General features: G+C 42.9%; 1 protein-coding gene across 2 annotated transcripts; it reads left to right on the top strand.

Moving 5' to 3' along the window:
- Positions 1–5,075: 5,075 nt before the first annotated feature.
- LOC129832158 (alpha-2-macroglobulin-like) lies at positions 5,076–25,743 on the top strand. 2 transcript variants are annotated; one of them, XM_055895983.1, is made up of 36 exons: positions 5,076–5,441; positions 5,994–6,177; positions 6,710–6,866; positions 7,017–7,069; positions 7,348–7,368; positions 7,549–7,717; positions 7,849–7,933; positions 8,117–8,231; positions 8,348–8,456; positions 8,537–8,646; positions 8,832–8,999; positions 9,159–9,395; positions 9,664–9,727; positions 10,014–10,159; positions 11,395–11,544; positions 12,051–12,272; positions 12,398–12,491; positions 12,841–12,964; positions 13,192–13,417; positions 15,897–16,023; positions 16,586–16,707; positions 17,187–17,238; positions 17,388–17,471; positions 17,754–17,930; positions 18,277–18,358; positions 18,636–18,792; positions 19,374–19,448; positions 21,053–21,218; positions 21,293–21,489; positions 21,779–21,994; positions 22,200–22,318; positions 22,752–22,842; positions 23,067–23,135; positions 23,342–23,447; positions 25,336–25,375; positions 25,512–25,743. In XM_055895983.1, the coding sequence occupies exons 1-36, from the start codon at positions 5,359–5,361 to the stop codon at positions 25,513–25,515; spliced, it is 4,401 nt and encodes a 1,466-aa protein (XP_055751958.1). In that variant the 5' UTR covers positions 5,076–5,358; the 3' UTR covers positions 25,516–25,743. The 2 variants fall into 2 exon arrangements, with proteins under 2 accessions (XP_055751958.1, XP_055751959.1); XM_055895984.1 differs by lacking the exons at positions 5,076–5,441; positions 5,994–6,177; positions 7,017–7,069 and having other exon boundaries at positions 6,788–6,866.

Raw genomic sequence — 25,743 nt, 5'->3', positions numbered from 1 at the left:
CAAAGCGAGCAAAGAAGTTATTTGTCTGGGAGCAAGACATCCTGGTCCGCAACGTGGCTGGTTTTCTTTTTATTTTCGTATTATTTTTTTGTATTTTATATAAATTTTATCCCCTTTTCTCCCCAATTTTCGTGGTATCCAATCGCTAGTAATTACTATCTTGTCTCATCGCTACAACTCCCGTACGGGCTCGGGAGAGACGAAGGTCGAAAGCCATGCGTCCTCCGAAGCACAACCCAACAAAGCCGCACTGCTTCTTTAACACAGCGCGCCTCCAACCCGGAAGTCAGCCGCACCAATGTGTCGGAGGAAACACCGTGCACCTGGCCCCCTTGGTTAGCGCGCACTGCACCCGGCCCGCCACAGGAGTCGCTGGAGCGCGATGAGACAAGGATATCCCTACCGGCCAAACCCTCCCTAACCCGGACGATGCTAGCCCAATTGTGCGTTGCCCCACGGACCTCCCGGTCGCGGCCGGCTGCGACAGAGCCTGGGCGCGAACCTCGAGACTCTGGTGAGGCCCGGTTTTCTTTTTGTAATCCGTGATTGACTGTAGACCCTGCCACATACCTCTAGTGTCTGAGCCGTTGATTTGCAACTCTACTATGTCTCTATACTGACGCTTAGCTTGTTTGATTGCCTTGCGGAGGGAATAGCTACACTGTTTGTATTCGGTCATGTTTCTGGTCACCTTGCCCTAGTTAAAAGCAGTGGTTCGCGCTTTCAGTTTCGCGCGAATGCTGTCATCAATCCACGGTTTCTGGTTTGGGAATGTTTTAATAGTTGTTGTGGATACGACATCGCCAATGCACTTTCTAATGAACTCGTTCACCGAATCAGCGTATTCGTCAATGTTGTTGTTGGACGCAATGCGGAACATATCCCAATCCACGTGATCAAAGCAGTCTTGAAGCGTGGAATCAGATTGGTCGGACCAGCATTGAACAGACCTGAGCGCGGGAGCTTCTTGTTTTAGTTTCTGTCTGTAGGCTGGAAGCAACAAAATGGAGTCGCGGTCAGCTTTTCCGAAAGGAGAGCGGGGGAGGGCCTTATATGCGTCACGGAATTTAGAATAACAATGATCCAGGGTTTTACCAGCTCTGGTTGCGCAATCGATATGCTGGTAGAATTTAGGGAGTCTTGTTTTCAGATTAGCCTTGTTAAAATCCCCAGCTACAATGAATGCAGCCTCAGGATATGTGGTTTCCAGTTTACATAGAGTCAAATGAAGTTCGTTCAGGGCCATCGATGTGTCTGCTTGGGGGGGAATATATACGGCTGTGATTATAATCGAAGAGAATTCCCTCGGTAGATAATGCGGTCAACATTTGATTGTGAGGAATTCTAAGTCAGGTGAGCAGAAGGACTTGAGTTCCTGTATGTTGTTATGATCACACCATGTCTCGTTAATCATAAGGCATACCCCCCCGCCCCTCTTCTTACCAGAAAGATGCTTGTTTCTGTCGGCGCGATGCATGAAGAAACCAGCTGGCTGCACCGACTCCGATAGAGTCTCTCGGGTGAGCCATGTTTCCGTGAAGCAAAGAACGTTACAGTCTCTGATGGCTCTCTGGAAGGCAACCCTTGCTCGGATTTCGTCAACCTTGTTGTCAAGAGACTGGACATTGGCAAGTAGTATGCTAGGGAGTGGAGCGCGATGTGCCCGTCTCCGAAGCCTGACCAGAAGACCACTTCGTTTGCCCCTTTTACGGCGACGTTGTTTAGGTTCGCCGGCTGGGATCAGATCCATTGTCCTGGGTGGAAGGCAAAACACAGGATCCGCTTCGGGAAAGTCATATTCCTGGTCGTAATGATGGTGAGTTGACGTTGCTCTTATATTCAGTAGTTCCTCCCTACTGTATGTAATAAAACCTAAGATTACCTGGGGTACCAATGTAAGAAATAACACGTAAAAAAACAAAATACTGCATAGTTTCCTAGGAACGCGAAGCGAGGAGGCCATCTCTGTTTACCTACAGTGGGGCAAAAAAGTATTTAGTCAGCCACCAATTGTGCAAGTTCTCCCACTTAAAAAGATGAGAGAGGCCTGTAATTTTCATCATAGGTACACTTCAACTATGACAGACAAAATGAGAAAAAAAAATCCAGAAAATCACATTGTAGGATTTTTAATGAATTTATTTGCAAATTATGGTGGAAAATAAGTATTTGGTCAATAACAAAAGTTTATCTCAATACTTTGTTATATACCCTTTGTTGGAGGTCATTTTGCAGGGCTCTGGCAGTGCTCCTCCTAATCCTCATTGCACAAAGGCGGAGGTAGCGGTCCTGCTGCTGGGTTGTTGCCCTCCTACGGCCTCCTCCACGTCTCCTGATGTACTGGCCTGTCTCCTGGTAGCGCCTCCACTACGCTGACAGACACAGCAAACCTTCTTGCCACAGCTCGCATTGATGTGCCATCCTGGACGAGCTGCACTACCTGAGCCACTTGTGTGGGTTGTAGACTCTCATGCTACCACTAGAGTGAAAGCACCGCCAGCATTCAAAAGTGACCAAAACATCAGCCAGGAAGCATAGGAACTGAGAAGTGGTCTGTGCTCACCACCTGCAGAACCACTCCTTTATTGGGGGTGTCTTGCTAATTGCCTATAATTTCCACCTTTTGTCGATTCCATTTGCACAACAGCATGTGAAATTTATTGTCAATCAGTGTTGCTTCCTAAGTGGACAGTTTGATTTCACAGAAGTGTGATTGACTTGGAGTTACATTGTGTTGTTTAAGTGTTCCCTTTATTTTTTTGAGCAGTGTATATAAATGTGGTCATACAATACAGCTCAGTATTTGAATAATTTATTTTATAGTATTTTTTGCTTTATCAAGGGTGCTAATAATTTTGGATGTGACTGTATGTTAAGTTTTATGTTGGACCCCAGGAAGAGTTACAGCAGCTAATGGGGATCTTAATAAACTAAACGAAACTAAACCATAATACTTCAAGACTAGAAAGCATACAGCGTTTCTAGTTTTACAATGTCTTCATATAATTTATATCAGCCATGGTTTGCCCATGCAAAACTCTCTACATGACATCCACATTATTTACCTAATCTTCTTAGTTCCTGAAGGAACATGGCCTGATATCCACATAATTCCTAACAACACATTTTGGTTTGCTGAGGCTAATCTTGGCACCCAGAACCAAATGTTTAGAATAACAAGAGGTCCAATCCTCCTGCATTGGAGCGTACAATTGCAATTGTATGAAATTACACTTGTTGTTCTATATTGATCCACTAGGTTTACTGTTAAATTTGATGACAATATTTGGCTGTTGATAGTCAGTAATGTGGATATCATGGAGAGAGTTTTTCATAGGCCAACCATGGCTGATATAAATAATATGAGGATAGTGAAACTAGAAAAGGACATTTCCTGCTCACACAATGGGAAATAAATATGCTATTGGTGAGCTAATATGTTGCATTTTATCCCTCCAAGCACATAGCAGTAGGCTATGGTGGCTTTTCCATGGCTAATGTCTAAAACGACAGGTGGGCTAAATCAACAGGTTAGCCAGGCTAAACATGTATTTCTTCTCTCAAGTGTTCCCGCCAACATGTGTCCAAAAGAAATTGCCTGGGGTATTTTGGTCGTCATTCTGACTGTCCCATTGGTCAGAAGGCTGCGACTAGTTGAGAACTTCTCTGCATCCATACACAGAGCTATGGATGTAAGGACTGGCCACACCTATCTTTTTAAGATTTCAAAAGCAATACCTGTTAAAGTAAATATTTTTCTCAGAAAAAAATTGAGCATACATTATAGCTCAGTGTTTATTATTTATTTTATACAGTCTTTTTTGCTCATCTTTATCAAGGGTGCTAATACATTTCAGATGTGACTGTATTTTATGTGGATCCCAGCAAGAGTGGCTACTGCATGTGCAGCAGCTAATGGAGATCCTAGTAAACTAAACTAAATCATAATACTTCAAGACTAGCAAGTATACATATTTTCCTTGGGAAATGTCATTGTTTTAGTTTCACCATCTTCATATTATTTTTATCAGCCATGGTTGGCCTATGGAAAACTCTCTCCATGATATCCACATTATTAACTTACTCCTCTTCATTCCTGGGGGAACACGGGGCCTGATATCCACATTATAATGGCATAACGGTTGTTCACATTGACATGTGGCTAATTTCAGCACCCAGAAAGATATCTTTAGAATAACCAGTGGTGGAAAAAGTACCCAGTTGTCATGCTTGAGTAAAAGTAAAGATACCTTAATAGAAAATGACTAGTAAAGTGAAAGTCACTCAGTAAAATACTACTTGAGTAAAAGGTTAAAAGTATTTGGTTTTAAAAATACTTAACTATCAAAAGTAAATGTAATTGCTAAAATATACTTAAGTATCAAAAGTAAAAGTACAAGTATAAATGATTTCAAATTCCTTATATAAAGCAAACCAGACAGCATAATATGCTTGTTTTTTAATTTACGGACATCATTTACAAACGAAGCATGTGTTTAGTGAGTCCTCCATATCAGAGGCAGTATGGGGATGAGCAGGTATCTTCTCTTGATAAGTGTGTGAATTAGGCAATTTTCCTGTCCTCCTAAGCATTCAAACTGTAACCTGTACTTTTTGGTGTCAGGGAAAATGTATGGAGTAAAAACACATAATTTTCTTTAGGAATGTAGTGGAGTAAAAGTACAAGTTGTCAAAAATATCAATAGTAAAGTACAGTTACCCCAAAAAACTACGTAAGTAAAAATACTTGAGAGTATTACTTAAGTACTTTACACCACTGAGAATAGCAAGAGGCACAATCCCCCTGCATTGGAGCATACAATTGCCATTGTTTCAAATTACTCTTGTTGTTGTATATTAATCCACTAGGTTTACTGTTAGATTAGATAACAATATTTGGCTGTTGATATTAACATAGTGCTGACACAATGGGAAATAAATATGCTATTGGTTAGCTAATATGTTGCATTTTATCAGTCAAAGCAGAAAGCTGTAGGCTATGGTGGCTTTTCACATGAATAATGGCTAAATTGACAGGTGGACTAAATCGACAGGTTAGCCAGGCTACATAGGTATTTCTTCTCTCAGGTGTTCCAGCCAAAATAGCCTGAGGTGATTTCATCATCATTCTGACCATCCCATTGGTCGGGGCCTGTGACTAGTTGAGAACTTCAGCGGGAATTGGGAGGAAACGGGAGGTGGCTGCAGTGTTCCAAACAATTTGGAAGGGAGTGACACAAGAGGGTGCATTTGGGTATATATAGCACCGTTTGTGCAGCTTTCCTGACAATCTCCCTGGACGAGGAAGAGAAGGGAGCATTTCGAAGTGCGGAGGAAGACCGACTGTGTACCGAAGCTATGGCCATGGCTCTCAACTTACTTTTCTTTGTATTGATCACATCGGTGATTATACAAACCGCGACATCGAGCACCTTCAAATCGTAAGTACGCTACAAAACATTTGATGTAGAAAGCAGTAGATTAAACACACAATCAGCTATTTTTATTTACACGTCTGGCTGGATACAACTTCAAATGTAGGAATTAATTATACTCTGAATTCTGCACGCTATGCACGTGCAGGTGTAGAATAGCCAACCTGAACAATATAATTATTTTAGTTCTAAACATATTAAATAATTTTTATATGCTCATTGCACTGATAAATGAATAGATGCTTGCAATTGTCTCTATTTGGGAATAATAATAATACAAAAAAAGATAGTGGTAAGACCACAGGACATCACTGTTATACATACAGTACCTCTATCTCTCTGCATGTGAGGCTTTTCATTTGTTATGAGACAAAACAGAATCAATTGTGCCCTACATTGGACTCTGAGTGGGGCACATAGCCAGAGACAATTAAGGTCACTTTATCCCCAACTTTAAAAAATCACTAGGCTACAAAGGAACTAAAGAGCTGTTTGAGTACACTGCCACTTAAGTATTATTACCACAGCTGCATTCATGCTGACTCTTTCCCCTTTTAGGATTTACCTGGTGACGGTCAGCTCGGAGGTGGTAGGAGGGACCAAAGAGAAACTTTGTGCTCAGGTCCACCAAGCCACAGAGCCTTTGTCGTTGAAGGTGTCGCTGGAGATGGAGGGTGGCAGCAGCATCATTCTACTGGAGGAAGCCGTAACACAGGACTTCTATCGCTGCATCTCCTTCCAGGTCAGCTGCAACTGTGCTGCGTTCAGCAGGCTACAACGTTGTGGAATGCTCTAATATAAATATTTCATGTAGAACCAACATGCCTCTCTGACATGTAAAGTATCAAGCCAGCTCTATGTATGACATTTCTAACTGCAAAGTTCCACAACGATGTGATGCGCTATAGATCAGGATCTTCTATAATACTATGGAAACTAGTACTGGTCATCCTCTACCATCATCTAAAGAACACTATTCTTACTAGACTCAAGCTAGCTACATTCATTCAACACTTCATTATTTTATTCTGAGTAGTCAATCATGTTCTGTGGAATTCAACTTGGATTACAGGCTGGGTGTTGTATGGAAAATGATCCAACCTATGAAAGGCAATAGCAGTTAACCTCAGCATAGTGAAGTATGATTACTATATCTACCACTTAACAAAAAGCCCTCTGTTCTCAAGCTACTCAGAGAGCCATACTTTGGTTAAGGGGCTAGACAATTGTAGAAGTTCTAACAAGCTTCCATTCTTCTGTTCTTCATATTGTAGGTACCCCCAGTGAAGGTTGAAAGTGTGGCCACTGTCCATGTCAGCATCAAGGGGAGGAAGGATGAGATGAGTAATAAGACCAAGATCCTTATCAAGCCTAAAAGATTCCTCACCATTTTCCAGACAGACAAACCAGTCTACAAACCTGGACAGACAGGTAGTTAGAAATCATCTTTGATGAACACTGAAATGTTTGTGTACTTTACAGTATATTTGTGAGGCCATAAGCTTGATGAAAGGTCATTACTGAAATGGTGGATGGATATACTGTACACTATATAGACAAATGTTTCTACCGTTTTCCCAGTCAAGTTCCGAATCGTCTCGCTGGATGCCAGTTTCTTGACATTCAATCAGATGGTAAGTTACTCTTTCAGTGTTGTCTGGGTGAGACAGACAGACTGTGTAGCTGGCTCGGCAAATGTGGTCAGAGTTTATTTGCTCTACTGTAACTCTGTAGATAAAGATGCCTGTACTGTAGAAACTGTTTTGGGAAGTCGTGAAACTGTTTCAAACCCATTTTTTTGACACGATAGTAGTTCCCTTTAGGCTTACTGTAAAAACAATTTTGGGAAATAATAAAGTTTGAGAATTTTTGGGGGGGGCTAAATGCTGAATGTTTTGTTTCTCTTTTCTAGTTTTTAACAGTGGAGCTTCAGGTGAGACTCATTCAAATTCATTGCAACTAAAAACCAAAGCTGTATATAACATGAGCAATAATAATGACATGATCTCTCTTCAAAAATATTACTTGCCAATATGTACTGTGGCATGAATTTATACAATGCCTCTCTATAACAAAAATACCTTCCTTCAACCTATTATGAATCTGTATACAGGACCCAAACTCCAACCGCATTGCTCAGTGGTTGAACCAGTCAACAGTGAGTGGAATTCTGGACCTGTCCCACCCCATGTCCGCAGAGGCAACGCAAGGAAGTTACATCATCACTGCATGGAATGAGAAGGGAGAAAAAACCTCCCAAAACTTTGACATCAAAGAATATGGTGAGGAAATTGGCATGGGATAAAAAAATCTGATTATTGTTTTTACATGGTGATTTAATTGTGGTGTGATTATGTTTTTGGTGTAGTTCAACAGACCACGAGGATTTAATATTGATATGTATTTTTTATAGTTTTACCCAAATATGAGGTGAAAGTCTATCTACCCCAAACCATCACTATTCTGGACAAACAAGCAACACTGAGAGTTTGTGGAAAGTAAGTGCATAAGATGATGTTAACTGGGACACTTAATGGACAGAATATTAAGCCTTAATTTGGTTATTGCATAGACTGTACTTTATAGATCCTGTCCCATGTTTGATAATTGCTCATGTTCAAAGCTGTTTCTACTTTTTTGCAACAGTTAATTTGTCTGGCTTCTGCTGACTTTATTTCTAGATACACTTATGGAAAACCAGTGGTGGGGTCTGTCACGGCGAAAGTTTGCAGAAATGTCATTCAATATCGCTGGTTCACTGATTCTAGTAATGTCTGCGAGTTGTATCTTATGAAAGTAAGTGTTTTTATTGTTACGCCAAATTCTTTGACGAAGAACACTCACTGTGGATGAAATGTTAAGGTTTTTGTAGCTGAGCTAAGCTGACCTACAACTCTACTCATTCGCCCTAGACTGACAAAACTGGCTGTGCAACCCAAATTATCGACTTGACCCGGTTCCGTCTACGTGAATCTTTTGGGGACTTCGAAGTGGAGACTGAGATGGAGGAATATGGAACGGGTAGGAGAACCTTATCTTGAACGTAGATGTGTTTACATGCTGAACTGTTAACCTCTGACCCTTGCCTGTGTTCTCTCCAGGGGTCATCCTTAAAGGTAGTGGCAAGGCAAGCTTCACCAATGTCATCATAACTGTCAGTTTTGAGGATGTGCCCCAAGCATATAAACCAGGAATTGCATATGAGGGGAAGGTGAGGACAAACTATATTAACAAATGTTTTTTTTAACACTGCAGGGAAATATCTTTGAAAGAAGTTGTGCTGAATGTTAACATGTAATTTGGCGCATGTAAACTAGGCATTTGATGTCTTGTATGCAATGGGAGTGTTCATTTAGTATATTGAATGTCTGCAGTCATCCTGTCCTGTGTTTTCAGATCAAAGTGACCGGTCCAGACTCTAGTCCCATTCCCAATGAGCCTGTGTATCTCTTCCTACAAAACAGTGGCAATTCTGAGAACTGGACTCTCACCACAGACAGCAAGGGCATTGCTTCTTTCTCTCTAGACACTTCTCTATGGAGTTCTGATTCTGTCTCTCTGTCGGTCAGTGGTCCCTCACTCATGTTTACCGCTGAATATTTATTCATATATTATTTACTGTAAATATTCAGTTTGTTCTGACTGATCATTAATTTCCTGGTGTATTCTCCAAGGTTACTACAATTTCTAATTTTGATACATTTTATGTTTTTCTTGAACCAGGCTCGTTATCAAAAGGTTGAGGAGGATTATCCGTACGAGCAGGGTGTGCGTAGACCTCCAAATACATCTGCTTACCATTTCGCATGGAAATTTTATTCCAAGAGCAAGAGCTTTGTGAAGATAATGCAGGGTGAAGGGAAGTTCTCCTGTGAGAAGGGCGGTATTGTTCTTGCTCACTACATCATCCAAGGGGTGAAGCTGAAAAAGGGACAGACGACCCTGGACTTTTTCTATCTGGTAAGATTAAAGGGATGTTTCACTCAAAATATAACCTTTTTTAATCGATTCCACCACAAGATTTGGGATATTTTACTTCAGTATTTGATTGTTTTGTCTGGCTTGGGAACCATACAGTACTTGACTTCTAGTTGACTATTTCACCTTAGCTGATACACAGTAATATATCACTTTAGTAATATATTTGCTAGCAGATCTCCAGGTTTTGGCAACTCTTTCTCTGGTTATTAATGTTGACCCTGCCACCTGGCTGTCTCTTATGTCCCAGGTTATATCTAGAGGCAGCATTCAGCAGCACGGCCGTCTTCCTGTGGCCATTAAAGAAAGAAAAGGTAAATAAAGTGTCTTGGATTCTTCCGAATGCTTCCTGACATTTTTTCTTTAGGACTTCTCAGAACCCTACTTGATTAGAGAACATACCTCCTGGAAAATACCTAATGGCATTAAACTGGCATGGGATATAAACCTGCCATGTCAGAATTCAATCATCCAGATTACATCTTCAGTACAAGTTCTTACTGCACAGTATATTTCATAGACTAGTCACTGAACACTATGTCCGTATTGGTGGTTTAAGGTGACTTAATGGCAATCCCCATTGTCCATCTCTTGTTTCAGTTAACCAAGGGCAGCTGATGCTCTCGCTGCAGCGGATGCCTGAGCTGACCCCTTTTGCCCAGGTGGTGGTGTACACCGTGTTGCCTGATGGGGAGGCAGTAGCAGACAGCCGAGACTTCCCCATTCACCTCTGCCTTAAAAACAAGGTAGGCAACTAGGCGTCTTTCACCAGCTACATGAAATGTGATCTATCGGTGCAACATGCACTACGATCAATTTCCAAAATGACTTCGCATCAGACGATGATATGAAATCCTTCAACTGCACCTTTTGGATCATCACAAATCCTTTGGGTCTGTTTCTGGTTGGTCAGTTGTTGCGTGCTCAGTAGTGGTGTAGATGAAAGTCAGTGGTTTTGGTCACTAGTTGTTGTAGTCAGGTGTTGTGTGGTTGAGGTCAGAAGATGAATGGTCGGAAGATATGTAGTTGTGGTCAGCAGTTGAGTGATCACTAGATGTGTGGTTGTGGTCAATATTTGTGTGGTTGTGATCAGTAATTGTGGTCACCCTCATTTTTTTCCCCTCTGTCTGGTGAGTACCCATAGCAATGGCTCCGTTTGGGCTGCTCCATAATGACACACAGTATAGTAGACCTCAGCATGTCACTCTGACAAACGGCTAACTTTTTTTTATTGGTAGAAGCTATTCCTAATCTGCTCTTTCCAGTCAGAACAAAAAGTTGTATACAAGTAACTTGAGTGAGACCATTCCACACGTTTTAGTTTGAACTGCGTGTCTAGCGTAAACGGTGTAGGAGGAGTAGCATGCTGAATAAGAAAAAGTACGTTGAATATCTAAGCTGGGGCTTTTGCTGCGCAATCCCCACAGATACACTTACTCATGATGATATAATTCTGCCAGGTCAGCCTACTTCGCAGTTAACATTTGAATTTATTTTTTTGGGGGGGAAATATTTCTGTCAACCCACAAGATGATCACATCAACTGGCTACACACTGAGTGGTAGGCACACATGCACACCGCACAGACCGACTGGGGTAATATTAATGGATATGAGTTGGCAGACATTGTTAGGTTTGGCTTTTTAAGCCAATAGTGGCTAACCAGGGCTGGGATGTCAATGTTGCGTTGATTAGATAGTAGCTGAGAGCTTACGGTGTTTGACAGTTTGCTGTGGAACACGTGAGATTTACATGTACTTTCAGAATTTTTGGGCGAGCTACTCTAGGTGTGCTGCGACCTACTGGTAGCTTGTGATCGACCTGTTGGAGACCCCTGCTCTACACAGTACAAGCATTATTATGTTATGGGCTCTGTACCAGGATGCTACTATATTTGGAATGAACCAATGCGTTGGACATGTATGCTAGTATAGATATATTTCAACATAGCTGTGATGTCTCCTGCTTTTCTCCTGTCCAGGTGTCCCTGAAGTTCTCGTCCCTCCAGGAGTTGCCAGGGGAGAAGACCTCTCTGAGCCTCCAGGCCCACCCAGGGTCTCTGTGTTCTCTCAGGGCCATCGACCAGAGTGTGCTGCTGCTGCAGCCTGAACAGGAGCTCAGCCTAGACTCTGTACGTTCTCCATGGTCCTGCATCCCAAATGGCTCTATGTAGTGCACTACTCTTAACCAGGGCCTCATTGTGGTCAGTGCACTATAGAGGGAATAGGGTGCCATTTGGGACAAGACACAGCCCATCACATTAACTAACCATTGACTCACCACACTAAGCTGAGGCCTAACCATGATCACACCACCTTTGGCATTGTTTTTGTGCACCCATGTTTTTCAAGATAGGATTTGGCTCATTGTCAGCTTCCTCTAACCATGTATTAACCACTGTCTGATACTTAAAGTTTAGAAGTTTCAACTTGTGGGACTATTTCGTTGGTTCTGTTGTACCACTAAATCGAGTGCAGATCAAGCATTGGCTATTTGAATTTAACCCAGGTGTTATCCTATGCACTGACATTGTCCTGACTATATGTACTGACCCTATAACCTCTGACCACGCTCTGACTGTCAAGATGCTGCGGATTATAAAGTCAGTATTACTAGAGGTATATTACTTCTCTGCAGGTCTTCAGTCAGCTGCCTGTTCAGAAGTTGTCTGGATATTCATACAGGGTAGCAGACCCCTACCCATGCCTTCGATATCCTCCAAGATTTGAAGAGGAGATGATTATGCGCCTTCCACCCGTACCAAAACTGGTTGATGAGTTGGTTGTACCTGATTGGGGGAAACGCTCATTCTGGTTTGGCCCCAGCGACGACAAAAACGATGTCTACAGCATCTTTAAAGTATGAGACTCAAATAAGTTTGTCTGTTTTTGAATATGGAAAATGTATATACTATATACAAGACTGCTAAAATGGCGTCTTTGTAAAGTAGACACTCAATTAATTAATTGTACTTTTCATTTTAGGAAGTTGGAATCAAGATCCTGACCAACTCTGATGTGAAAAAACCTTACGACTGCAAGACTACCTATGCAATGAAACAAAATGTTATGATGGAAGGTATTGTATAGAGTCATTGAATGCTGGTCACCTCATTCTGTTTATATACTGTTTAGTGACTATGATAATACTGTTCTCGACATGGCTCATCCTAATATAGCTACTACTGTACATTTTTTATTTCCCAAATTATATTCTGTCTATCCACACCATTTATATTCCCACTAATATCTACTTGGATTGTTAGTTCTTAACCTTTTATTTGTATTGTTGGAGCTAGTAATGCCAGCATTTCGCTGCACCTGCCAAAACGCCTGCAAATCTGTATGTGACCAATAAACTTTGATTTGATATGCTAATGTATAAGCCTTTCTAGTCAACCTAATGAAGGATTTGTTTCTATTTACAGCTCGTCCCATGAACATGATGCCAAATGAGGAGAGTGCACCAACCCCTGGAGCCTCTGGCGGGCCTAAGGAGACCGTCCGCACGTACTTCCCTGAGACCTGGATCTGGGACCTGGTTCCTGTGGGGTAAGCTTTGTGACAGACGCCATATTTGTAGTCCAACACATCCCTTTCCATGGGGTGCTGGGCTGACAATGCCTACTAATATGGCAATACTGAAACCACAGGCATGTCTTTGTCCTAGGGGTCGATATAAAAAAATCACCTAGTCCGCTATTGAATTAACCATGTTATATGTTCTAATGTTAATATACATTTTGTGGGTTTTTTTGCGCCCTTTTCACCACTACCAGACATACAGGAAAAGTGAATGTTGAGAAGACTGTCCCTGACACCATCACTAAGTGGGCTGCAGGAGCGTTCTGTACTTCCCCAGTGGGTTTTGGCCTGGCTCCCAACACTGGCCTCACTGCCTTCCAACCCTTCTTTGTGAGCCTGACGCTGCCCTACTCTGTCATCCGGGGGGAGGTGTTCACACTCAAGGCCACAGTGTTCAACTACCTCTCCAAGTGTATCATGGTAAGCCCTCCCAGTGTTGTCTCTTTCTTTACCTCTCCAGTCCCACTTCATTTGGGTAGACCAGGGATAGGCAACTAGATTCAGCTGCAGGCCAATTTGTGTTGGAGCAAATGATTGGGGGGGGCCCAGATGATGATTTAACAGCATTGACTCCGGGATGCTGGCCTTCTAGGCAGAGGTCCAGTGTCTGTTCTTTTGCCCATCTTAATCTGTTTATTTTATTGGCTGAGTCTGAGATGGCCTTTTCTTTGCAACTCTGCCTAGAAGGCCAGCATCCCGGAGTCGCCTCTTCACTGTTGATGTTGAGACTGGTGTTTTGCGGGTACTATTTAATGAAGCTGCCAGTTGAGGACTTGTGAGGTGTCTTTCTCAAACTCGACACACTAATGTACTTGTGCTCTTGCTCAGTTGTGCACCGGGGCCTCCCACTCCTCGTTCTATTCTGGTTAGAGCCAGTTTGTGCTGTTCTGTGAAGGGAGTAGTACACAGTGTTGTATGAGATCTTCAGTTTCTTGGCAATTTCTCCTATTGAATAGCCTTCAGTTCTCAGAACAAGAATAGACTGACGAGTTTCAGAACGAGTTTCTTTGTTTCTGCCTGTAATCAAACCCACCAATTCTGATTCTCTAAAGGCCAGTTTTATTAGCACAGTTGTCAGCTGTGCTAACATAATTGCAAAAGGGTTTACTAATGATCAATTAGCCTTTTAAAATTATAAACTTGGATTAGCTAACACAACGTGCCATTGGAACACAGGAGTGATGGTTGCCGGTAATGGGCCGATGTAAATATTCCATTAAAAAATCTGCCGTTTCCAGCTACAATAGTCATTTACAACATTAACAATGTCTACACTGTATTGCTGATCAATTTGATATTTTAATGGACAAAATGTGCTCTTTCAAAAACAATGACATTTCTAAGTGACCCCAAACCTTTGAACGGCAGTGTACGGTACCAATCAAAAGTTTGGACACCTACTAATTCCAGGTTTTTGTATTTTACAATTTTGTACATTGTATAATGTGATGACATCAACTATGAAATAACATATGGAATCATGTAGTAACCAAAAATGTGGTAAACAAATCAAAATAGATTTTGTATTTGAGATTCTTCAAAGTAGCTACCTGTTGCCTTGATAGCTTTGCACACACTTGGCTTTCTCTCAACCAGCTTCACGAGGAACGCTTCACGAGGAATGCTTTTCAATTACCAGGTGTGACTTGTTAGTTTGTGGAATTTCTTTCCTCTATAATGCGTTTGAGCCAATCAGTTGTGTTGTGACAAGGTAGGGGTGGTATACAGAAGATAGACCTATTTGGTGAAAGACCAAGTCCATATTATGACAAGAACGGCTCAAATAAGCAATGAGAATCAAGTCTGAAAGTTTCTTCATGTCTTAAAGGAATGACAAAATTCTGACTGACCTTCAAGTGCAGTTGCAAAAACCATCAAGTGCTATGATAACTGGCTCTCATGAGGACCGCCACAGGAAAGCAAGACACAGACTTACCTCTGCTGCAGAAGATAAGTTTATTAGTTACCAGCCTCAGGAATTGCAGCCCAAATAAATGCTTCACAGAGTTCAAGTAACAGACACATCTCAACATCACCTGTTCAGAGGAGACTGTGAATCAGGCCTTCATGGTTGAATTGCTGCAAAGAAACCACTACTAAAGGACACCAATAAGAAGAGACTTGGCCAAGAAAAACAAGCAATGGACATTAGACCAGTAGTCTGTCCCTTGGTCTGACTCCAAATTTGAGATGTTTGGTTCCAACCGCCAGGTCTTTGTGAGACGCAGAGTAGGTGAACGGATCTCCGCATGTGTGGTTCCCACCGTGAAGCATGGAGGTGTGAGGGTGCTTTGCTGGTGACAGTCTGATTTATTTACAATTCAAGGCACACTTAACCAGCATGGCTACCACAGCATTCTGCAGCGATACGCTGTCCCATCTGGTTTGCACTTAAAGGGATGATAATTAGTTTTTCAACCGGACAATGACTCAACACACCTCCAGGCTGTGTAAGGGCTGTTTGAGCAAGGAGAGCAATGGTGTGCTGCGTCAGGTGACCTGACCTCAACCCAATTGAGATGTTTTGGGATGAGTTGGACCGCAGAGTGAAGGAAAAGCAGCCAACGTGCTCAGCATATGTGGGAACTCCTTCAAGACTGTTGGAAAAGCATTACTCATGAAGCTGGTTGAGAGAATGCCAAGACTGTGCAAAGCTGTCATCAAGGCAAAGGGTGGTTACGTTGAAGAATCTCAAATATATTTTAACACTTATTTTTTGGTTGTCATACAATGTAGAACATATAAAGATACCCTTGAATTAGTTATTTTTGCTAAACTTTGGGGGAACAAATCACTCACGGGACGGTTTTGGCCCACGAGCTGCCTGTTGCCGACAATCTATAGACGTTTTTGAGAAATCTAGTAAAGAGTTGCAATTGACCCCATGTGTTTCTCTTAGGTGAAGGTAACTCTAGCTGAGTCGAACCAGTTCACAGCCAGGCCATGTGAAGGCTGCCAGTACACACTGTGTCTGTGTGCTGAAGAGAGCAGGACCTTCAAGTGGACCCTCACCCCAACTGCTTTAGGTGAGCCATACAGTACTCTCTGTCAATCTATCACAAGGCTCTTGCAATAGACTCCACAGTTACTCCCTACACCTAGGCTCTTGCCCCCTAACCCTTTGATGTTTGCAGATCGGTAAGGTGTTAGAAATATGGTAGAAGCTCCACTGCACTACTTATACCATCCACACCTTTCAAATATGCAAATAGTGAAGGGTTAGGGCCAGAGGGGTAGGGAGTGATTTGGAAGCAGTGATGCTCCTGTAAGACAGGGTTGTTGACTTCACACAGCTCTCGTTAGACTGAAATTTATGTAAATGAAATTATTTATATGATACACAAATTCCTTGAATATATGACATGCTCAAAGATAACCCTCGGGTTATCTGTGGCTATCAGAGAAATGGCGGGAGGGAACAAGGGGGAGAGGAAACGAGGGAACAGTTGAGCCAGGGTACATGAGTGGGTACATGAGTGACAGAGGCTGGAGGTGGAGTGGTTAAGGGTGCGCAAGCTGATGGAAGGGCAGGTTGATGGGTGACTGGTCTAGACTAGAATGTTAATGTCTCCCTGGACTGAACTATAGGGGAGGTGAGCGTGAAAGTGAGCGCCGAGGCGTTGACAACTAAGAAGTTCTGCGGCAACGAGGTGGCCACGGTGCCAGGGAAAGGACGCATTGACACCGTTGTGCAAACACTGCTGGTGGAGGTGAGTGTCTGTCCTGCATAGCAAGTCAACTGTTTATCTCCCACATGAATTATAAAGAGATCCGGGTGTTCAGTAACACTAGGGCAAGGGTGAATACAGTAGAATTTATATCCCCTGCTATTGTATGTTGCATATTTTTATGCGACGAGACCAACGAGGTTTGGTGTTTCAAGCCCAAGTGCAGTTAGACTCCGGCCCATGCATAATAAATTGAAAATGTGTATATATTTTTAATAAAGAATTACTTGGTGCATATCTTTTAGATTAAGCTGTATAGCTGGACCTACATAACAGATGGTCTGGGACGTAGACTTATCTTAAAATTGGTCTACGTTTCAGGTCTAAAACATTTGATTAACTTTGATTTGAGTGAAATGTACCTTTAAGTGGTTACCATATAAATTCTATGGTAGCATTTACTTGTCATCATTAGACTTTTTACAATTTAAATTTTGGTGCTGTTTCACTTTCTCTGTCAGGCCGAGGGAACCCAGGAGACGGTCAGCCACAACGCTCTGCTCTGCCCTGCAGGTAATCTCCTGACCTCTATCAGTCATACTTTCTCATAACTACCCCGACGATTAAGTTGACGTGCATTTGTTGTGGTTTAGATGACAGATACTTTTTAATTGGTTCTCAAGTCACTCAGTCTGTCTCGTTTATCTGTCTCGCATCACCAGAGGGCCCAGTGGAGAAGGACATCTCTCTGAAGCTGCCTGAGGTGTTTGTGGAGGGCTCTGCCAAGGCCTCCCTCTCAGTACTGGGTGAGAATTCTTCATCTGTTTTGCTGAGTTTTCACACCTAATTATTTTAAGTTTCATAACATTTTCAGGATATGTTTTCCATTTTGGTGCAGATGAAGTGTAGGCAAGGATTTTTCATCCCTCTATTCATGGATGTGGATTTCCACCTGCAGATCTATGATTGCCTTAAGGTTATGGCTGATCAGGATAAGCATTGGTTATTTTTAGGGTTAAGCTAAGAAATGGGGCTCTGCTGGTCAACTATCCACTGCGATTGTCTCAATGGTTGGTCTCTTTCACCAGGTGACCTGATGGGTCGGGCCATAAAGAACCTGGACAGCCTGTTGCAGATGCCCTATGGCTGTGGAGAGCAGAACATGGTGCTGTTTGCTCCCAACATCTACATCCTCAACTACCTGCAGAGCACCAGGCAGCTCACCATGGAGATCCAGACCAGGGCCACAGGCTTCCTAGACAGTGGTGAGTGAACTGGGTCCAGTTCAGTAAGGCACAACATGTTGCAACGAAAATCAAGCAATTATTATCAGACATGTTCAGTTACAGCCTAAAAAATAACAATCTTCCTACTGGACACAACCCTTGTGAAATGGACTGCAACGTTTAATGGCATACATCGCATGCCCTGGTATATGACAATATTTGTAGTAAGCCTTGTACTTTTTAAATGAGTTGTCTGATCCTGTGTGCATCTCTGACTAGCAACAACCTGTTGTATATATTTGGCTCTGAACCAGTTAACGTCACCTTCCACATACAGTACAAGTCCCTAGGAGTGTCTTTGTTCATTTGGCCATTTGTGTTGCAGGCTACCAGAGGGAGCTCAACTACAAGCATGACGATGGCTCCTACAGTGCCTTTGGGAAGAGCGATGAGTCTGGAAACACGTGGTCAGTTCAGTTGTCCACACAGTCATAATACCTTCTCTTAGATTCCTCAATTTACATTTGTTTGTCATGAAGATGACATTAGATTATAGGGGGTTGCAGTATGTAATCAAGGTAGGAATGTGATGGTCTCAAACCATACTAGCATGTGCTATGGCAAATATAGAGCTGGCTTCAGCACATACAGTATGGCTACTGTTATCTAGAGTCTGATCCATAGTTTAGGCTCACGACATCTAGTCCGTGTAACTCCAGTGACATCTGACCTGTGTCCTCTCAGGCTCACCTCCTTTGTGCTGAAGTCCTTTGGAGGGGCCAAGCCCTACATCTTTGTGGACCCCGCCCACATTGCCCAGGCCAAGGCCTGGTTGGCCAGTCACCAGCAGACGAATGGCTGCATCGCGTCAGTGGGGAAACTCTTCCATAACGGCATGAAGGTAAAGGGGGGTCAGAGCTCAGTGGGTAATAAGAGGAGTATTATACTGCTGCCACCAAATGTGACAAGGTAACGTTAAGGGCAGAGATTCAGCAGGAGGTTCTGGTGCAAGTGTCCCATTTCTATTTAGAGTGCAATGGTGGAGTCTGCATAAAATGCTAGATAACTAGCAAACAAAAGACTTGATAATAATACATAGTCTAACATCAAATATGAGTACTTAACATACTTCATATTGCACTGACATATAGGATAATGTACTGTTCAGCAGGACCTTAGAACCCCACGTGTGCCCTAAAGGAGCACATACTGAGCACAACAAGAATCCCAAGCATGTTTTAGCCAGTCCTGAGAACATACCACCTCCCTAAAGGGACCTCAGTCTGACTGACTAGTCCCGACAGCTTTTGCATCTCCAAAACAATACTCTTAAAGTTATTACCCACCTGTTCTTTATCTTTGCACCATTATCACTTGAATGTTTTAAACACTGCAATGTTTTTACCTGACATCAGTGACTTTGAAACTCTGTAACACCTTGGAGTACTGTATGACGTTTACTGGCATCCTTTGTTGTCATAGGGAGGGGTCGGGGATCAAGTGTCGCTCACTGCCTACATCACCGCTGCACTGCTGGAGCTGGATGGCAACACTTCTGTGAGTTATCACCTCTTTCCATATCCAAGTATTTAAAAATAAATATTATTGATAAACAAGAAGGCCACATTTGGTGCTTTTATCAAAACATGAACGGCCTTAGTGGATATTTCTGCTTAGCCGTCCAACTACTTAACACAATTTTAAATAAGACGATATCCCCCACAGAACGCCTCACTTGCCATGTATTCAAATTTGTTAAACAACATCCCAATATACAGTTCCTTCTGGAAAAGTATTCAGACCCCTTGATTATTTCCACATTTTGTTACGTTAGCCTTATACCATTTTTAAAATCCTCAGCGATCTATACACATGACAAAGCGAGAACCGGTTTGTAGAAATGTTTGCACATGTATTGAAAATAAAACAGATTCCTCAGATCTTCTGCAATGAGATTGAGCTCAGGTGCATCCTGTTTCCATTGATCATCCTTGAGGTGTTTATACAAGTTGATTGGAGTCCACTTGTGGTAAATTCAATTGATTGGACTTGATTTGGAAAGGCACACACCTGTCTATATAAGGTCCCACAGTTGACAGTGAATGCCAGAGCAAAAACCAAGCCATGAGGTTGAAGGAATTGTCCGTTGAGCTCCGAGACAGATTGTCGAGGCACAGATCTGGGGAAGGGTACCAACATTTCTGCAGCATTGAAGGTCCCCAAGAACACAGTGGCTGCCATCATTCTTAAATGGAAAAAGTTTGGAACCACCAAGTCTCTTCCTAGAGCTGGCCGGCCGGCCAAACTGAGAAATCGGGGGAGATGGGCCTTGGTCAGAGGTGACCAAGATCCTGACGGTCAGAGCTCTGGAGTTCCTCTGTGGAGATGGGAGAACCTTCCAGAAGGAAAACCATCTCTGCAGCACTCCACCAATCAGGCCTTTATGGTAGAGTGCCAGGCGGAAGCCACTCCTCCAGTAAAAGGCACATGACAGCCCACTTGGGGTTTGCCAAAAGGCACCTAAAGACTCTCAGACCATGAGAAACAAGATTCTCTGGTCTGATGAAACCAAGATTGAACTCTTTGGCCTGAATGCCAAGGGCCACGTCTGGAAGAAACCTGGCAACATCCCTACGGTGAAGCATGGTGGCGGTGGCAGCGTGCTGTGGGGGTGTTTTTCAGTAGCAGGGACTGGGAGACTAGTCAGGATCAAGGCAAAGATGAACGGAGCAAAGTACAGATGTCCTTGATAAACCTGCTCCAGAGCGCTCAGGACCCCTGACTGTTTTGCCTCTGGAGAGACCTGAAAATAGCTGTGCAGCAACGCTCCCCATCTAACATGACAGAGCTTGAGAGGATCTGCAGAGAAGAATGGGAGAAAATCCATAATGTTTTTGTCCAATTCTTCTCTGCAGATCCTCAAGCTCTGTCACTGTACACAGTATACACTAGTTTATTTATATTGCTAACATTATTCGGTACTCATACCCGTATTAACCTGATAAAAGGTCTGGGTGTTCATTAGGGAGCGCAATGGAAAAGCCATGAACATTTTGCAACAATGTGCATGTTTCTTATTGAAACTGGGAGGGAATATCTGGATCAGTGTTCCTCTGCTTGGTGCCTAATAAACACGATCCTGTTGTATGTGGGTGTGTCAGGACCCCATGGTGGAGAAGAGTCTGACGTGTCTGAAGGCAGCAGTGTCTGACCAGCTGGAGAACACCTACACCATTGCCCTGCTGTCCTACACCTTCACCCTGGCCCAAAACCAGGTCATGAGGGCCAAGCTCATCACCCACCTGGACAAGATAGCTGCTACCTCAGGTATGTCTTGTCTCTTTGTGAAAATGTCTCTACCTTTCTGACTGCTGGGAAACTGACAATGAAAATTCCCACAGGTGGCAATCGTCACTGGGAGAGAGCAGAGGCTTCAGGGACGAAGACTGACTCTCTGGAGGTGGAGATGACATCCTATGTGCTGCTGGCGCTGCTCTCCGGTCCCACCATGCCAGGCTTTGGGCTGGACTACTCCACTGGCATCGTCCGCTGGCTGGCCCAGCAGCAGAACCCCTACGGAGGCTTTGCCTCCACACAGGTACTTTGTTGGTCTGGTAGACTTTCATTCACTCTAGCACCTCATCTGCCTGTCGATCCTACTGTTAGTACATGGCCAAACATGGATCACACCAAATCCTTATTTGTATATGAAATGTAGCAAATTGGACATTGTATTAAAGCCTTACAATCATTTCATAACACAACACATGGATTTCCTTGAATTGTGCTTAATTTTATTGATTCTCTCCATCCATACCCAAACTATAGTTGATCCAGATTTGATTTTGCAACAGTACTTTTCTCCCCCCCCTCCCCACTGTCACCAGGACACAGTAGTAGCACTGCAGGCCCTGGCCAAGTACGGTGCTGCCACCTTCAGTCCAGAGGGCGCCAGTACAGTCAGTGTGAGCTCGGCCAGAGGCCTGAAGATGGAGTTCACTGTGAATCAGAACAACAGGCTGCTCTATCAGGAGGAGCAGCTGAGAGAGGTCCCTGGAGACTACAACATCAAGGCAAAGGGCAAGAGCTGCGTGTTTGTGCAGGTCAGGCTCCAGTCATTTTCCTTTGCTGCCTCTCAGTACTGCATGTACTGAGTATCTGGTTTGTGTTCAGTAGAGCACACTGTTGCACAAAAACTAACGTTTCATCCCTAGAATTTCAGCATTAATGGAAATGCATGTGTGCTACTGTACATTGAAATGTCTATGTTGATTTCATGCATCTCAATAGTATTGTCTGTCTTTTCAGATCGCCATGCACTACAATATTCCCCCTCCTCCTGACTTCTCTGCTTTCAACATCTCAACACAGACGCTTGGGAAATGTGACGGCACCAAGAAATCTCTGATAGTGTCTGTGGCTGTCAGGTACAGTGGTATTCCTTTTACCCTTGAAATAGCAGCTGAAAAAAATGACGACCACCAGTGTGTAGATGCATTTTAAAATGCATCTTTAATGCTGCACAACTTTTTGGGTGACCTGACAATTCATGTGGAAATATGAGTTATAGATCTATCATCCTCATTGACTGCAAGTCTAACAAATGTTAGATCTCTTTTTATGCTTCCCATTCTTAAGTATTGTTTTTGCGTCTTACTTTCGGTTTTGAACAGCATAAAATAAAAAATGTTTGGTTACTGAAAATATATTTCAAAGCGGTTTAGATGGCGCAATGATTTTCTTGCTTGTTTTGTCATTAACTAGTAGAATTTTAGCAATCAGGAAATGGTGGAGCGATTTCTGCATATTTGCACCTTTAAGATAATATCCATCCTTCATCTGACTCTGTGTGACTGACAGGTACAATGGTCGGCGAGAGGAGACCAACATGGTGATCATCAATGTCAAGCTTCTCTCCGGCTTCGTCCTGGACAAGTCCTCCCTCGGGCCTGTGAGTCAATAAGAGAACCTCAGTTAATCAGGGCCAGGAGTTTTACCAGTTTGGGGAACACTCCTGGCCCTAGGTATAATCCCCTTGAGGATTAGTTAATGTATAAAATGATAATGGCATCTGTTCTAATTGTAAGTATTATCGTTTTGTCAATGCCAGTAGTTGTCCTTTGAATGTATCAGTTGTACTATGACACAATCTTATCCTGTGTTCTGTTCTTCCAGTTGAAAAATGACCCCACTGTCAAACGTGTTGACCTGGAGGAAGGACATGTCATCATCTACCTAGATGGGGTAGGAACATGACTGTTGCATCTAAACGGGGCTGTCTTTATCGGTTACAGAACTTAGTTGGATGTGGTCTCATCTGCATCTACACACTGGATTTAACTTGAACAGTAACATCAAAGTAAGACTGTAGTGGATGTTTTATACAGTAACACTATGTGAATCTATAACATTGAACTGCAATGTCAAATGTATTATTCCTTTTCTTCCAGCTCAAGCAGAAGGAAACGAAGACATACAGCCTGGCCATAGAGGAGGATGTGCCTGTGAGGAATCTGAAACCAGCTGTGGTGAAAGTGTATGACTACTACCAGACAAGTAAGAATTCCATCTAACAGTGAAATGTGTAGGGTTGCCAAGAACTTTAAATAAATTCTGTGGTTTTCCCAAAATCCCGACTGGCAGATTCACAGAAAAGGGAGAATAAGCAGGATATCCATTATCCTCCATCCAGGATTTATGGAATACCAGGGTATTTAAGTTTCCTGAAATTCTGCAACCTTAAAAGTGATTTCATTTGCAGAAAACACTGTGCTCCCCAAGGGTTATCATGAAAAACTGATACTCTTTCTCAAATGGAAAAAGATAAACACTCAACTAGATATTAGACCGTGTCAAACTCATTCGAGGGCCGAGTGGGAGTTTTTGTTCCTCCCTTGTAAATGTTTGATTGAATTAAGGTCACTGATTAGTAAGGAACTCCCCTCACCTGGTTGTCTAGGACTTAATTGAGAGAAAGAAAAGAAAATCCAGCAGAAGAGGCCCTCCATTAAATGAGTGACACCCCTTGGATGTGACCTTAAGTGTCAACTTGTTAGCTTTTACCAAAAGTGCACCGTGTGATGTAATATATAAACTCATTAAAAAAAAAAGTCCTCTCACTGTCAACTGCATTTGTTTTCAGCAAACTTAACATGTTTAAATATTTGTATGAACAACTAAGACGTGAGATGTTACCCCACTTTTCCACCAAGGCACCTGCAAGTTCCCGGACACTTCTGGGGGGGAATGGCCCTAGCCTTCACCCTTTGATCCAACAGGTCCTCAATGGGATTGAGATCTGGGCTCTTCGCTGGCCATGGTAGAACACTGACATTCCTGTGTTGCAGGAAATCACGCACAGAACGAGCAGTATGGCATTGTCATGCTGGAGGGTCATGTCAGGATGAGCCTGCAGGAAGGGTACCACATGAGGGAGGAGGCTGTCTTCCCTGTAACGCACAGCGTTGTTGAGAGAGCTTGTCATTGCAGGCAATGTCCGATAATGCTGTGACCCACCGCCCCCAGACCACGACGGACCCTCCAAATCGATCCTGCTCCAGAGTACAGGCCTTGGCGTAACGCTCATTCTTTCGACGATAAATGCGAATCCGACCATCACCCCTGGTGAGACAGAACCGCTACTTGTCAGTGAAGAGCACTTTTTGCCGGTCCAGCGATGGTTTGCGCCCATAGGCGACGTTGCCAGTGTCTGACGACCTGCCTTACAACAGGCCTACAAGACCTCAGTTCAGCCTGTCTGAGCACTGATGGAGGGATTGTGCGTTGCTGGTGTAACTTGGGCAGTTGTTGCCATCCTGTGCAGGTGTTACACGTGGTGTGCCACTGTGGATAATCAGCTGTCCGTCTGTCTCAGGCGTCTTACAGTACGGACATTGCAATTTATTGCCTTGGCCACATCTGCAGTCCTCATGCCTAAGGCACGTTCACGCAGAGGAGCAGGGACCCTGGGCATCTTTGGTCTTTTTCAGAGTTGGTAGAAAGGCCTCTAGTGTCAAGTTTTTCATAACTGTGACCTTAATTGCCTACTGTCTGTAAGCTGTTAGTGTCTTAATGACCATTCCACAGGTGCATGTTCATTTAACAAGCATAGGAAACAGTGTTTAAAACCTTTACAATGATCTGTGGATTTTTACTTATCTTTGAAAGACAAAGGGATGTTTTTCTTTTTTCCTCGTGTGTGTAGCTTTTTTATCTCCCCTCTCTAATGGAATACCAGTTTCCAAACCACCCCATTCTCTGAAATATTGGCCACTGGCATACCTGTCAAGGTTACGTAAATAACTCCAGTTCATTGAAAGGAAACCAGACGTCACCAGTATGGGCCCATTGGTTCACCCCTGCAGTGGGAATTTAATGACTGACAGGGAAGTAGTTATCATTATAAAGGAACTGACCTCTGCATTCTCCTCTTTTCTGTTTTCAGGTGATGAAGCTGTGAGTGAATACAGCTCCCCGTGTGCAGAGTAAGTACAACCTTTCTAATACTTCATTTTCACATCTAAATTTGTCAGTTAAGCGATGTATGTTCATTGTTTTTTATAGGGAGTAAAATCCTAGGCAAAGCATGGAATATTTTATTGATGTTTGTCATTTTCACAGGTGACACAGCCAATCAAGCTGACTGGACTTGGGCTCAACCAATTGCTTTCCTATTTAGGAAGAGCTCCTAGAATGGAGGGGTTCTATTTGGTGCTTAAACATTGTCCAACTTGTAATCCGTTTAACATTAAGTGAACACAATTTAATAGATGGGCCTTAAGGTTAACTCTAATCCTGCTATTAAAGTGATTGTCGTGTTTCTACGTTAATAAAACCATGCTATGGATTCAAA

The sequence above is a fragment of the Salvelinus fontinalis genome, chromosome 33 (genome assembly GCF_029448725.1).
Source record: "Salvelinus fontinalis isolate EN_2023a chromosome 33, ASM2944872v1, whole genome shotgun sequence".
In the NCBI taxonomy this organism is placed as follows: domain Eukaryota; kingdom Metazoa; phylum Chordata; class Actinopteri; order Salmoniformes; family Salmonidae; genus Salvelinus; species Salvelinus fontinalis.
Note: the sequence above shows the minus strand (reverse complement) of the source record. Positions and strands in the feature narration are given on the sequence as shown.